This window comes from Lithobates pipiens, unplaced genomic scaffold, assembly GCF_037356315.1.
Source record: "Lithobates pipiens isolate NorthernLeopardFrog02 unplaced genomic scaffold, aLitPip1_a1.2 Scaffold_27, whole genome shotgun sequence".
Taxonomy (NCBI): Eukaryota; Metazoa; Chordata; class Amphibia; order Anura; family Ranidae; genus Lithobates; species Lithobates pipiens.
Window position 1 is genome coordinate 23,806,971 of NW_027507788.1, and position 15,001 is coordinate 23,821,971.

The 15,001-nt window shown below is 45.6% G+C and overlaps 1 protein-coding gene across 9 annotated transcripts in view; it reads right to left on the bottom strand.

The window, feature by feature from the left end:
• The window catches only part of CIC (capicua transcriptional repressor), a 240,222-nt gene that overhangs the window by 185,600 nt on the left and 39,621 nt on the right, over positions 1-15,001 (bottom strand). For 4 of the 9 annotated variants that reach the window (XM_077456624.1, XM_077456625.1, XM_077456628.1 and 1 more), the window contains exon 1: positions 7,437-7,529. The exons of 3 other annotated variants lie outside the window; for them this stretch is intronic. In XM_077456624.1, coding sequence (XP_077312750.1) covers positions 7,437-7,447 — 11 coding nt within the window. In that variant the 5' untranslated portion in view covers positions 7,448-7,529. Of the gene's footprint in view, positions 1-7,436; positions 7,531-15,001 lie in introns of those variants that run through there. 2 more of the 9 variants (XM_077456633.1, XM_077456627.1) reach the window with 1 other exon arrangement.

Genomic DNA, 15,001 nt, shown 5'->3' on the forward strand with positions numbered 1-15,001 from the left:
GTGTCTCAGCCAATCAGGAGGAGAACCCCCGGACGGCTAAGACACTCGTGGACATTGTCAGAGAGAGATGGGGCTCAGGTAAGTAATTAGGGGGTGCAGGGGAGGCTGCTACACACAGAAGGTTTTTTTTTTTTAATCTTAAAATGAGGTCAGGCTGGACTTCTCCTATGGATCACAGGAGTGCAATTTGCACCGCATCATCCCAATAATAAAGTCTGGATTTGCCAGGAGCCTAGAATGACACCTGTCTCAGCCTCTCAGAAAGCCGCTGATAGCCTGAGACAGTCGCTCCCTGCCCCAACACAGCTCAGCACTCCAGAGAGCCAGGAGGGGGCAAAGAGGAGAGCTGCTCATTACCACTGCCTGTGGAAGGGAATTTCACATCTTTGCTGCTCTTACAGTAAAGAACCCTCTACGTTGTTTAAGGTTAAACCTCTTGTCTTTTAATTTTAATGAGTGGCCACGAGTCTTGTTAAACTCCCTTCTGCAAAAAAAAATGTATCCCTATTGTGGGGTCACCAGTCCGGTATTTATACATTGAATTTACATCCACTCTCAAGCTTCTTTTCTCCAGTTCAGTGCTCGCAACCTTTCTTCATAACCAATATCCTGCAGACCCTTTATTAGCTTTGTTGCCCTTCTCTGTACTCGCTCCATTTCCAGCTCATCCATCCTGAGGACTGGTGCCCAGAACTGGACAGCATACTCCAGGTGCGGCCGGACCAGAGTCTTGTAGAGTGGGAGAATTATCATTTTATCTCTGGAATTAATCCCCTTTTTAATGCCAATATTCTGTTTGCTTTGTTAGCAGCAGCTTGGCATTGCATGGCATTGCTGAGCCCATCATCTACTAGGACCCCCAGGTCCTTTGCCATCTCTGCACAGAAGCCTTAGCCTTCCCTTAGCTGTAAATTGAATCTCTCAATGTTTAAGTGTTTGATTCCTTACAACCATTAACATTTAAGCAATGGACGCCCACGGACATATGCACTGAGTAAATATACTCAAGAGGACACGTTAGGACACATATGCCTGAGGGGACACGTTCAGACATCTCTTTTTAGAAATATGCAAATAGGGACATGTACCCGCACACCCACATACACACAACAGCCAGGCCGAGAGAAAAATATCTGCAAAATGAACACACACAGAAAGCAAAAAGGCACATTTCTGGCTGTAGCAAAGAACTAAAATGTTGTTGCCTATACCAACCAAATTCCACGTTCTGCTCCCCATCGCACATTAAATACGAACATCTGACGTGTTGCATTGGCCAATAACCCTATTTTTCTATTTAACCTCCACAGTAAACCTGCAATCAGTAACAGTTGATGTTGCCTAGTTAGCCGGGTCTTCCTATAACACAGCTTATCATTACATTTATATTTAAAGCGGAGGTCCACCCTAAAATGGACCTTCCGCTCATCGGAACCCTCCCCCCCTCCGGCGCCACAATTGGCACCTTTCAGGGGGGAGGGGGGTGCAGTTACCTGGATAATCCAGGTAACTGCACCCACTTCCAGGATAGCTCTCTGCGGAAAGGGGCGTAGATTACGCCCCTTTCCGCAAGTGCCCGCCCCCTTCTGCAAGTGCCCCGCTGCCTGCTGGGAAACACACAGATCCCAGAGGCAGCGGGGACCGTCCTTATTGCGCAGCGGAACTCGCGCATGCGCAGTAGGGAACCGGGAAATGAAGCCGAAAGGCTCCATTTCCTGATTCCCATACCCAAGATTGCAGCGGCAGAACCCGAGTGACGATCTAAAGATCGGCTTCGGGTGCCGACATCGCGGGCGTGCTGGACAGGTAAGTGTCACTATTTTAAAAGTCAGAAGCTGCAGTATTTGTAGCTGCTGGCTTTAAAAAAAAAAAAAAAAAAAACGCGGAGTCCCGGCGGACTCCCGCTTTAAGCGGCAATCCCCCCTGTGTTTTGCCATATGTTTCGGAAACGTGCTGCAATCGAAGGTCATGCTTGGGGTGCCATTAATTGCCCCACGCTGGCACTACTGGCTCCTCCCTCCCACGGGGTTCCCCCACAGAAGGTACCCAAGCAGGCGCGCTCCCGACCCACGGGGTGTCCATTTATACACAGAGCCACAAATCTGCCTGCCCCCTCCATCTCCCGATTGGCTCACTGGCTGTGATTGACAGCTTCCAATGCTGCCAAAAGCCAACCAGTCTCCTCTTCTCAGGTCCCTTTTCAGCGCTCCTGGCCCCTCCCTCCTGTCTAGTGCCCCCACAGCAAGCAGCTTGCTATGGGGACACCTGAGCTGCAGCTCCATGTTCCATTCAGACACAGAGCTGTGGTTCGGCCCCACCCATTCTTCTCTCCTGATTGGCTAACTGACTTTGATTAACAGCAGCGGGAACCAGAAAACCTCTCCTCCAGATGAAAGAAAAAGATGCCCATGAGGACTCCTGAGATGTACAACATCATTTTCGCCTAGGCCAGAAATCAGAAAGCAACTAAAAAAAAAAAAAATTTAAAAAATAAATAAAGTTTAAAACAAAAAACTATACCTTCCTATCTATTTACTAATGCTAACATTAAAATGAATAAAAATGTTGATTGAAAGAGTTTAGTTCCACTGTAAGATTATTATGCTGGCCTGCAGCATTCAGATGAGTTTTCACAGCTGCTACCCTGTAAACTCCACAAACTACTGAAAATGTCCAACAGGGACAACTCTCAGAGCCCCCATAGTTGTATCCATTCCTCTTAGACCCCTTTCACACCACACCGCCCATTGCGTCGACGGTAAAACGCCGCTATTTTTAGCTGCGTTTTACCGCCGGATTTGCGGCGAATTTCGGGCGCTAGCGGGGCGCTTTTACCCCCCGCTAACGGCCACAAAAGGGTTAAAGCCGCCAGCAATACACCGCAATAGCGGCGTTTTGCCAGCGGTATTACAGCGCTGCCCCATTGATTTCAATGGGGAACAGCGGTGGAGGAGCGGTAAACACACCGCACCTTCACCGCTCCAAAGAAGCTGCTGGCAGGACTTTTTTCTGATGTCCTGCCAGCGCACGGCTGTAGTGTGAAAGCCCATACAATGGTGCAGCTTCTTTAGGGCGGATTGCAGGCGCTATTTCTAACGCTATAGCGCCTGCAAAACACCCTGGTGTGAAAGGGGTCTTAAAGTGATCCATTCAGCACAGATCACTTTGTATATCAAAGCATACCCAAAATAGAAAAGAAAATCTATCACCTTTCTGGCAGCTCAATTACTGAATTGTCGTGTTTTCGCTGCTCCCTGCCTGCTGCAAATATTCAACCAATCAGGTGTCTCCCCCTGCCACACACTGTAGTTACTCCCGCCGACAGGTATGCCCTACAGTGACATAGGAGCCTGTGGGTGAAACCATCACATTGAGTAGGGGAGCAGCTAATCCACACAGTCAGATGTATGGAACACAAGCAGGGAAAGGTAAAGCAGGGGTGCTTCAACAAAACAGACCAGGAGGCGATTATATTCTGTCTTCTTTCACAAGGTAACTAAGTACGTTGACAAGGCAATCCCTATCCAACATCAAGAGACATCTGAGCCCCGACACCTACCTAAAGTGTTAGGATTGAATTAGGCAAATAAAGCTAAATAAAGGGCAAAAATAAATATTTTTATAAGCAAGTCTGCTCAATTATATTAAATTAAAGTGGTGTTGCCACCAAAAAAAATAAACAAATTTGCTTAAAATTCATAAAAAAATAAAAAAAATAAATGTATAAAAAAAAATAAAAAAAAAAAATAATGTTTTACTCACCTCTAAATGCCTGTTGCTAGGGGGTCCTTCGTAGTCTGCCTCCTTCATTGTCCGGGCTGGGGACATCACTTCCTCTCGGCACCGCGCAGTCATCTGGGACCTGTCACGTGTCCCAGATGACTGTGTGGCGTATCACAGCGCGCGGCGCTGATCACACATGCGCAGTGGGTGCCCGGCTGTGAAGCCACAGCCGGGTGCCCACAGTAAGAATGCCGGCGCCGCGAGCGGAGCAGGGAACGAGGGGGGGCTTCGTTCCCCTGCATCCCTGGACCTTGGGACAGGTAAGTGTCCAATTATTAAAAGTCAGCAGCTGCAGTATTTGTAGCTGCTGACTTTAAATTTTTTTTTTTTTTTTTTTTTTTTAGGGGGCACCCCACTTTAAAGCTGAACTCCAGGATAAGCAAGTATTGTATAAATAGAAGAATCAAATGTATTCTTCCCTGAATCTCTGGCTATTAACCACTTGAAGACCGGACCATTTTGCTGGTCAAAGACCAGACCACTTTTTGCGATTCGGCACTGCGTCGCTTTAACTGACAATTGCGCGGTCGTGCGACGTGGCTCCCAAACAAAATTGACGTCCTTTTTTTCCCACAAATAGAGCTTTCTTTTGGTGGTATTTGATCACCCCTGCGTTTTTTTTTGCGCTATAAACAAAAATAGAGCGACAATTTTGAAAAAAACACATTATTTTTTAATTTTTGTTATAATAAATATCCCCCAAAAATATATAAAAAAACATTTTTTTCCCTCAGTTTAGGCCGATACGTATTCTTCTACATATTTTTGGTTAAAAAAAAATCGCAATAAGCGATTATTGATTGGTTTGCGCAAAAGTTATAGCGTTTACAAAATAGGGATGGTTTTATAGCATTTTTATTAATAATTTTTTATTATTTTTTTTTTTACTAGTAATAGCGGTGATCAGCGATTTTTATTGTGACTGCAACATTGTGGGGGATCCATCGGACATTTTTGACACATTTTTGGGACCATTGTCATTTATACAGTAATCACTGCTATATAAATGCAGTGATTCCTGTGTAAATGACACTGGCAGTGAAAGGGTTAACCAGTGGGTGGCAGTGTAGGGGTTAAGTGTTCCTAGGGGTGTGTTACTAACTGTGGGGGGTTGGGCTTTCATTTAGTGAACACTGATCTCTGCTCCAATCACATGGAGCAGAGATCAGCGTCACTAGTTGCTAGGCAGAATGGAGAAATGTTGTTTACACAGCATTTCCTCCATTCGGCCGCTCCGTGAGACGATCGCGGGGATGCCCGCGGCGATCGAGTCCGCGGGTCCCGCGACCGGACTCACGGGGGTCCCGACCAGCGCGGGAGCGGGCCGCCGGCGGCGCGCTCCCGATGGCAGGGCAGCATTGAATATTGAATATTGGACGTACCTGTACGCCAATATGCCTGCCCGTGCCATTCTGTCGACGTACATCGTCGTGCGCTGGTCGGGAAGTGGTTAAAGTGTAATTCTGGCCATAACCCAACTAAAATCACACCTATTGTATCTATCCTGTAAAAGGAAAGAAGTCTATACATACAATGAGGAAAATAATTATTTGATCCCCTACAGATTTTGTTAGCTTGCCCACTTACAAAGAAATGAAGGGTCTATCATTTTTATCATAGATGTATTTTAAATGGTATAAACAAAATGTCAACCAAAAAATTCAGAAAAAAACATGATACAAATGTTATAAATTGAGTTGCAGTTCAGTGAGTAAAATAAGTACTGTATTTATTGGCATGTAACACGCACCTTAACTTTAAGAGGGAACTTTCAAGGAAAAAACTTTCCACAGCTCCCTGCAGAGTATACTGCCCTGCATAGTACACTGAGCCCCCTGCAAAAAATCCAAAGATTTAATAACAAACATGTTTTACTTCCGTGCTCTGTGCAATGGTTTTGCACAGAGCAGCCCCGATCCTCCTCTTCTAGGGTCCCCTGCTGGCGCTCCTAGTCCCCCGGCACTCTGCTGCACAGAGAAAGTTGTTTTTTTTACCTTCCTGCATAAAGACCTTGACCGTTCAGAACCACTTTAAATTATTTGATAACCGGTCCTGGGCCTCAATGAACAATTTGGTTTTACTACCCTCCAAACCGCAAATGTAAATGAGCCCTTACTGTCCTAAAAGCCCCTTGATAAGGCTGCTTTCACACTGATGTGCTGCAGTTTACCTGCACCGTGGGTGAAGCAGTACACCTGCAGCTTTTCTGCGGGTTAGCTGCACTGAGCCATAAACTTCTAATACATCTTGCGGCTGTGGTGCACTTTAGGAGTTTTGGTGTGCTCTGAAAAACACACCAAACCAGCAGGATATAATAGAAATCTATGGCTCAGTGCAGCTAACCCACAGGAAAGCTGCAGGTGCACTGCGCTGCACCTGCGGATCAGTGTGAAAGGAGCCTAATAACCCTTTTTCAAAGGTGCTAATATGCCCAATTGAAAAGTGCAGTGTATGTGATGTTTAAAGCGGGAGTACACCCGCTGAAGTTTTTTTTTTTCTTGACCTGCAAAGGAAAGGCATACTAGCTCATTATGAAATACTTACCTTAGAACGAGGCCCCAACATCTGGTCCGATCCACGCCGAGGGAGCTGACATGTTCCCTCGGTGTGTCTTCTGGGTATCGCGGCTCCGGCGCTGTGAGTGGGGCGGAGCCGTGATATCGTCACTCCCGTGCATGCGCGCGGGAGATATTTTTTCGGCAGGGTCAGGCGTCTGCCGGACTTTTTTTTAACCTACAGGTAAGCCTTACTATAGGCTTACCTGTAGGTAAAAGTAAAAAAAAAATTACTATACAACCACTTTAATCCACTGACCATTTCCACTTCCAGCTTCTGCTTACATCGTTCTCTAGGCTGCTAGAAAAGTCCCAGGTAAAATGCACTCTGCCTGGGACAGGAGCAATCGATATATAGGAAGCATTGGCTTAAGCGACTTGCTTCCTCCGCTGCAGGTGCTGGCTCAATGCACTCTGATGCTCTGGGATGGTGGGCTGGCAACCCATTGATCACAATCTGGGCTTGCCAACCCACAATCCCAAAGCATGGCATGCACTTCCCTTATTTGTGATTGTGGGCCATGGGTTGAGCAACCCTGGCTTAGGTGATCGCACATTGCAGATATACAGCTATGAGGTTGTAGGCAGAGGACTGCCTGGGCACAGGAAGTCGATGCTTTTTTTTTAGGAGGAGTTTTAGGCAAAAAGTAAATTTTCCTGGATGTTACCTATAATAAGATCTTCACTTTTTGAGTTCTGGTTCAAAAAAATAAAAAGCACTTACAATAGTGGCCCCACATTGAAGCTCTTTATGCACTGTCATTTTTATGTTTGATGGTGCAAAGTCAAAGTGCTGCAAGCCGTAGTCTAGGTGCCCATTGCATCGGGTTCCTAAAGGCTTACCATTGCATCAAAAATGCACTTTAAAATCTGGGCTCTTCAAGTTCTAAGTTAGTTTTAAACCCTATGTCCTGTAACAGTTAGGGCCCAGATCCAGCAGTCAGTATGATAGACTGTTGCGGTTTGGTGCCAGTCGTGCCGATTCTGGGGTGGTGAATGACAGCTGTAGCCCTTGTGTCAAATACAGGCACAAAGACATCTTTATTCCACTACAAGTTTCTGAATATTCAACCTTATATAATTATTTGGCAGACTTACTTTAAAACCATTTAAATGTTCCTCTTTATTTTGCTTTATTCACTCTCGCAAACTGACTGATCCCTTAACCACTTCGCATCCAGGCCAATTCTGGCATTTCTCTCCTAGTAAAGAAAATTATAATTTTTTAGCCAAAACCTCATTTAGAATCCCCAAGCATTATATATATATATATATATATATATATATATATATATATATATATATATATATATATATATATATACACCGTATATATATATATATATATATATATATATATATACCCAATCTAGATCTAGAGAGAGGAGTTTTAGTAGAAACATTAGAGAATGAAATGGTGGTCGTTGCAATTTTTTATGTCACACAGTATTTGCGCAGCAATTTTTCTAATGCAATTATTTGGGGGAAAAAAATACACTTAAATGGATTTTAGTGCAAGAAAAACAATAGATAACCCAATTTTTGAGTTAAACTATAAAGGATGATGTTACGCTGAGTAAATAGATACCAAACATATCACCCTTTAGAATTACGCACATTCATAGTTACATAGTTAGTCAGGTTGAAAAAAAAAGACACAAGTCCATCCAGTTCAACCACAAAAAAAAAAAATATATATATTATTATTATCATACCATCCCATATACCCAATTCTATACCCACAGTTGATCCAGAGGAAGTCAAAAAACCCCAGCAGAGCATGATCCAATTTGCTAAAGCAGGGGAAAAAATTCCTTCCGGATCCGCCGAGAGGCAATCGGATTTTCCCCGGATCAACTCGTGGAATGGTGCGGCAATGAAAAATCTCCATAGGCATGGCTTTAAAAATGTTTACAGGTTACCAGTTTAGGATTAGAGGTGGTCAAAATGATTGCTCTCGCGTTAACGTTTGCGGCAATACCTTACAGGTGTAGTCCGAATGTCGTTCGCAGGCGTGACTTAAGTATGCGTTTGCTTCTGCGTGCGATCACAAGGGGACATGGGGCGCTTAAAAAAAATTATAATTTTTTTTTCTTACACTGTCTCTAATTATTTTAGCACTTTTATACCTATTATGAGAAATGTAAACATCCCTTTTAATAGGAATAAGGCATGACAGGTCCTCTTTATGTAGACATCTGGGGTCAATAAGACAGCAGGTATCGCCTCTACCCTGGAAAGCATGAGATAAGAAAAAAAAAAAAAAAAAATCATCATCAATCTCTGCTTTCAAGGGTATAACACTGGCAGCGTTTACATCTGCCAGCGCTGGAAGTGACGTCATGACATAGCCGGGGACAATCAGGTCCACGGAAAGCTCTATGGCAATCCAGCAACAGCACTGGGTCCATTCTCCGGGTCCCTAATCGCACAGGAGAGCCCAAAGTGGCACTGGATGGCGGCGAGAGGGAGACGTCCCTTCCTGCTACCTATAAAAGCAATCCAGGTGCTCATGAGCCACTAGGGTGGCTTTTACAAGATAGGGAATCTATGGCTGAAAACAAAGATATCTGTATGATACCTGTACCTGCATCATCCAGATATCATCACTTCAGGTCAAGTACGTCATATGATGGCCTTCTACCGGGAAGTGGTTAAAGTGGTTCCAAACTCAAAACTCTAAAGTTTTTTTTACAAGTTCAGGGTTTTATGAACAATGAATGACACCACAAGCACAACACGTTTTTTTGAAGCTTAAGGCTCCATTCATACCTGAGCGTAGTGCAGCAACACTTTTAGCGTTTTTGTGTTTTTTAGTGGAGCGGGTTTGGAGCGCCACCATTCATTTGAATGGGCCTGCCTCCGCTCCAAAAAAAAAAAAAAAAAAGGATCCAAAGAAGTTTGCCAAATTTTGTCACAGAGCAAGGAGCATTTGGCATAGCCTATTACGATTTTAGCATGTTTTGTCACTCTAAAATTTCGGGCAAATATTAGGATGCCATTAAAAAATAATGTTGCAATTCCGCCTACAATTCAAATTGTCTAGGTGTGAACGAAGCCTAAAAGCTGAACTCCAAGCAAACAGCTAAACACACAGATGAAAACATACAAGACCTTTTATTTGCCAAAAGGATTTGTATTTCTGTCTTGAGATTTACACAGCTCTGCCTAACATCTATGAGAAGGGAAGGGGTCTAACCTTTCTCTGTTGCAGTTTTACTTTGACAAGCAGGTTCGCTCGTCTCACCACCCTGCAAATGGATAGTAAAGGAAGCAACAACAGACTGATAGGCTTCATTAAGATGGGCCCTGGCACCTGTCCTCCAAGTAGGATGCCTTTGTTTTATACCTTCATGTCTGTACCCTGTGGATTGGACGAAACGTGTCGGTACGTGGCCTGGATGGAACCAAGCTGAAGCCGTTTTTTATTGTCCGATACTTGGGTTCTCTTTGTAGTGCGGCGTATGGTTTTCTCTCTTTTTTATCCATGCAGGTAGTGTCCTGGTTGAAATTCAAATTGAGGACACTAGTGCTAAAAGGCGAAAATGCTATAAACCGCTTTGCTAATTGCAACAAGTCTGCCTCTAGACCAGTGAACCTTGGCACCCCAGTGAGGGAAAAAAATATTTGATCCCTTATGGATTTTGCACATTTACCCACTGACAAAAAAAATATCAGTCTATAATTTTAATGGTAGGTTTATTTTAACAGTGAGAGACAGAATAACAAGAAGAAAAAAAAATCCAGAAAAACACATTTCAAAAAAGTTATAAATTGTTTTGCATTTTAATGATTGAAATAAGTATTTGACCCCTTCGCAAAACATGACTTAGTACTTGGTGGCAAAACCCTTGTTGGCAATCACAGAGCTCAGATGTTTCTTTTAGTTGGCAGGCAGGTTTCCACACATCTCAGGAGGGGTTTTGGGTGTAAGGTCTGGAGACTGGCTAGGCCACTCCAAGACCTTATTGAGCTTCTTCTTGAGCCGCTACTCTTTTGCCTTCCCCGTGTGTTTTGGCTTTCCCCATGCTGGAATACCCATCTACAACCGGCTGAGGGAAGGAGGTTCTCACCCAAGATTTGACGGTACATGGCCCTGTCCATCGCCCCTTTGATGCAGTGAAGTTGTCCTGTCCCGTTAGCAGAAAAACGCCCCCAAAAGCAAAATGTTTCCACCTCCATGTATGACGGTGGGGATGGTGTTCTTGGGGCCATAGGCAGCATTCCTCCTCCTCCAAACACGGCGAGTTGAGTTGAGGCCAAAGAGCTTGATTTTGGTCTCATCTGACCACAACAATTTCACTCAGTTCTCCTCTGAATCATTCAGATGTTCATTAGCAAACTTCAGACGGCCCTGTACATGTGCTTTCTTGAGCAGGGGGACCTTGCGAGCGCTGCAGGATTTCAGCCAGCCATTCATGGCGTAGAGTGTTACCAATTGTTTTCTTGGTGACTATGGTCCCAGCTGCCTTGAGATCATTGACAAGATACTCCCGTGTAGTTCTGGGCTGATTCCTCACCGTTCTCATGATCATTGAAACTCCACGAGGTGAGATCTAGCATGGAGCCCCAGACCAAGGGAGATTGACAGTTATTTTGTTTTTCTTCCATTTACCAATAATCGTACTAACTGTTGTCACCCTCTCGCTAAGCTGCTTGGTGATGGTCTTGTAGTATATATACGCGTACAAGAGATTGACCAAATATTGTCAACCACAATTAGTGACCATTATAAAAAAAAACAAAAAAAACAAAAACTTATTAGTATAAAATAAGTGAACTGATCATCAAAAAGTATGATGAAAAGTTGGCAAAAAGGTTGCTATACTTTTTAGTGAAACTTTTGAAAAATAGATAATGTCATATAAACTGGTGAAAATAAAAATGGTCTTGTAGCCCATTCCAGCCTTGTGTAGGTCTACAATCTTGTCCCTGACATCCTTGGACAGCTCTTTGGTCCATGGTGGAGAGATTGGAATCTGATTGATTGATGGCTTCTGTGGACAGGTGTCTTTTATACAGATAACAAGCTGAGCTTAGGAGCACTCTCTTTAAGAGAGTGCTCCTAAGCTCAGCTCGTTACCTGTATAGAAGACACCTGAGACCCAGAAATCTTGCCGATTGATAAGGGATCAAATACTTATTTCACTCATCACAATGCAAATCAATTTAGCCCTTTTTTGCAATGCATTTTTCTGGATATTTATTTTGTTATTCTGTCTCTTAGACCCCTTTCACACTGGGGCACTTTGCAGGTGCTACATCGCTAAAAAATAGCGCCTGCAAAGCGCCCTGAAACAGCCACTGCTGTGTATCCAGTGTGAAAGCCCTGAGGAGCGGTGCGCTAGCAGGACGGTAAAAAAAAGTCCTGCTAGCAGCATCTTTGGAGCGGTGAAGGAGCGTTGTATACACCGCTCCTGCCCACTGAAATCAATGGGGCAGCGCGGCTTTACCGCCGGCAATGCGCTTTGCGGTGGTTTTAACCCTTTCTCGGCCACTAGCAGGGGGGTAAAACCGTCCTGCTAATGGCCGAATACCGCCGCTAAAATGACGGTAAAGCGGTGCTAAAAATATTGCCGTTTTACCGCCGATGCCACTCCTGCCCCAGTGTGAAAGGGGCCTTACTGTTAAAATAAACCTATCATTAAAATTATAGACTGATCATTTCTTTGTCAGTGGGCAGACGTTCAAAAATCAGTAGTGGAATCAAATACTTTTATCCCCTCACTGTATTTTGGAACTACATTTCCCATAATGTTGAGCATCATGGGAAATGTAGTTCCAAAACATTTGCGGTGCCAAGGTTCGCCATCACTGCTATAGACTCATGCAGTGCTGTGTACACCCAGAAGCTGGGAGTCAGTGGGGGTTATCAGCAGGTTGCAAGGCTGAATTGTCAGATTTCAGGGAACATATCTTCCCAGATTCTCAGCCTTAAGTATAAAAAAAATACTTTACATAGATTATTGGTGGCCACGCACAGCCCAAGTACACAAATCTCATCACTTGCAGTGACTCTTGAGCAGACTGAGGCGCCCAGACAATCGCCCACAATTCCACCTACGCTTCTCTACGCAAGTTCTCACCCCCTCAAGTGACTGCAGAATCTCACTGCTGGTGACTACTGCGGAGAATGCGGCTTACAATGTGTAGCTAAGCCATCACTTCCTGCTCACCTTGGCTAGATCACTATTCATCCTCATATAGGCCGATGTCCACAAGATGTCCTCAGAACAATAGGGGATTTTTAATCTTTGTCTAAATTATTCCAGACTAGATAACAGTACTAAAACAGCACCGTTCTTTATCAAGGTAGGAAAAGGCCACGTTTACATGAATGCAAAATACTCTAGCTTAAAATATCTGGTGCTTTCTCATTGCCCGGGGAACCAAAGGTGGCAGGTACAGCTACCCAAGTGAATGGCTGTGTGTGGTCATACCCATGTGAACGTTAATGGCTTGTGCATCAGCATGCACCCATGTGGATACGGTCAGGGCTGGTGTAAGGATTTTGACACCCTAGGCGAAACCTCATTTTGACCCACCCTGGCTCCACCCCTGATCCCACCCCATTTGCCCTGCCCATGTATACCCCACCTTTTTAATAAAGCGCCCATCAAATGCAGTCCACCAGCTCCCATTAATGCAGCCTACCATTGCTCATCAAATGAAGCCTCACCAGCGCCCATCAATGCAGCCTGCCATTGCCCATCAAATGCAGCCTCACCAGCGCACATCAATGCAGCCTACCATTGCCCATCAAATGCAGCCTCACCAGCGCCCATCAAATGCAGCCTGCCATTGCCCATCAAATGCAGCCTCACCAGCGCCCATCAATTGCAGCCCCACCAGCGCCCATCAATTGCAGCCTGCCATTGCCCATCAAATGCAGCCTCACCAGCGCCCATCAATGCAGCCTACCATTGCCCATCAAATGCAGCCTACCATTGCCCATCAAATGCAGCCTCACCAGCGCCCACCAATGCAGCCTCACCAGCGCCCACCAATGCAGCCTCACCAGCGCCCATCAGCTGCCTGCTGATGCTGAGACTTAGTTGCTTGCTGAAGAGAGAAGAGAGTAGGAACACCAGTGGCCGGGTGCCCTAGGCGGCCACCTAGTTTGCCTAGTGGTAGCACCGGCCCTGGATACGGTGTATTTCCACAAGCCATTAGCATTTACACTACACATACCGCCATTTACATGTGTGGGCGGGTGAACGTGCCACTTTCTTTCTCCCCAGGCACAGGGAAGTGGCTGGGATTTTACACTAGGGAACTTTGCGGCCTCTAGTACAGACTTTTTTTTAACTGGGGTTCTACTGCATCCTGGGGTGCTGTCCGAGTTTGACAGGGGTGCCGCGGCATCCTGCTTGAGAAAGGCACTCATATCAGACTGAGCTCCTGTTCCTCTGCCAAACTGTACATTGGCACATAGAGTGCTCGATCTGACAGTAAGGCAGGCCAAAGACAGTGCAAATTTCTTGGTTGCAGAAAAGAAATTTGTACGATTCCTCCATCAACACAGACAGACAAATGTTGACAGGGGAATCCCTCCTGGCAAACAACTGTCTTCTCCTGGCGGGGAAGAAGTCGCTGTCGGGAGTAGACAGTAATTGCTGCTAGCGGTTATAGCAGCAGGGCCCTCTGATTCCTCTTGCGCCAAATTGTAATGTAACTGTAATGTCTACCTTCATTTTGTTAAGAGCTGCGCAAACTGTTGGCGCTATATAAATCCTGTATAATAATAATAAAAACAGCTGCTAGCGATAAATCGCAAGCGAATCCAGCAGGCTGGTTGCACCCAAGTTGATGGGTGCACATATACCGTATATACTCGAGTATAAGCCGAGATTTTCAGCCTCTTTTTTGAGGCTGAAAGTGCCCCCCTCGGCTTATACTCGAGTCATCGCTGTCTGCCCGCTCGATCAGTGTGTCGAGCAGACAGACAGCGGCCATTCTATAGTTCAAAAGCCGCGCCTCCGGCTCCGCCTTCGCCTGTGATAGGCGGAACACTGAATTTCCCAGCAGCCTGTGTTCCGCCTATCACGGACATCGTATCATCCTCGTACTACGGACGAGGATGATACGATGTACGTGATAGGCGGAACACAGGCTGCTGGGAAATTCAGTGTTCCGCCTATCACAGGCGAAGGCGGCGGCGCAGCTTTTGAATTTTACAATGGCCGCCGAGGCGCCGACTGAACGAAGAGGGCACGGGACGGAGGCAAGGCAAGGCACGGCACGGGACGGGACGGGACGGAGGCAAGGCACGGCGGCGAGGCACGGAGGCAAGGAGGCTCGGCACGGGACGGAGGCTCGGGACAAAGGCTCGGGACACAGGTAGGCTGGACACACACACACACACACACACGGATGGATACACACACACACAGGGATGGATGGATGGATGGAGACACACACACACAGGGATGGATGGATGGATGGATGGAGACACACACACACAGGGATGGATGGATGGATGGACACACACACACACAGGGATGGATGGACGGACACACAGGGATGGACGGACACACAGGGATGGACGGACACACAGGGATGGACGGACACACACACAGGGATGGACAGGCATGTCTTACCCTCGGCTTATACACGAGTCAATAAGTTTGCCAGTTTTTTTGGGGGTAAATTGGGGGCCTCGG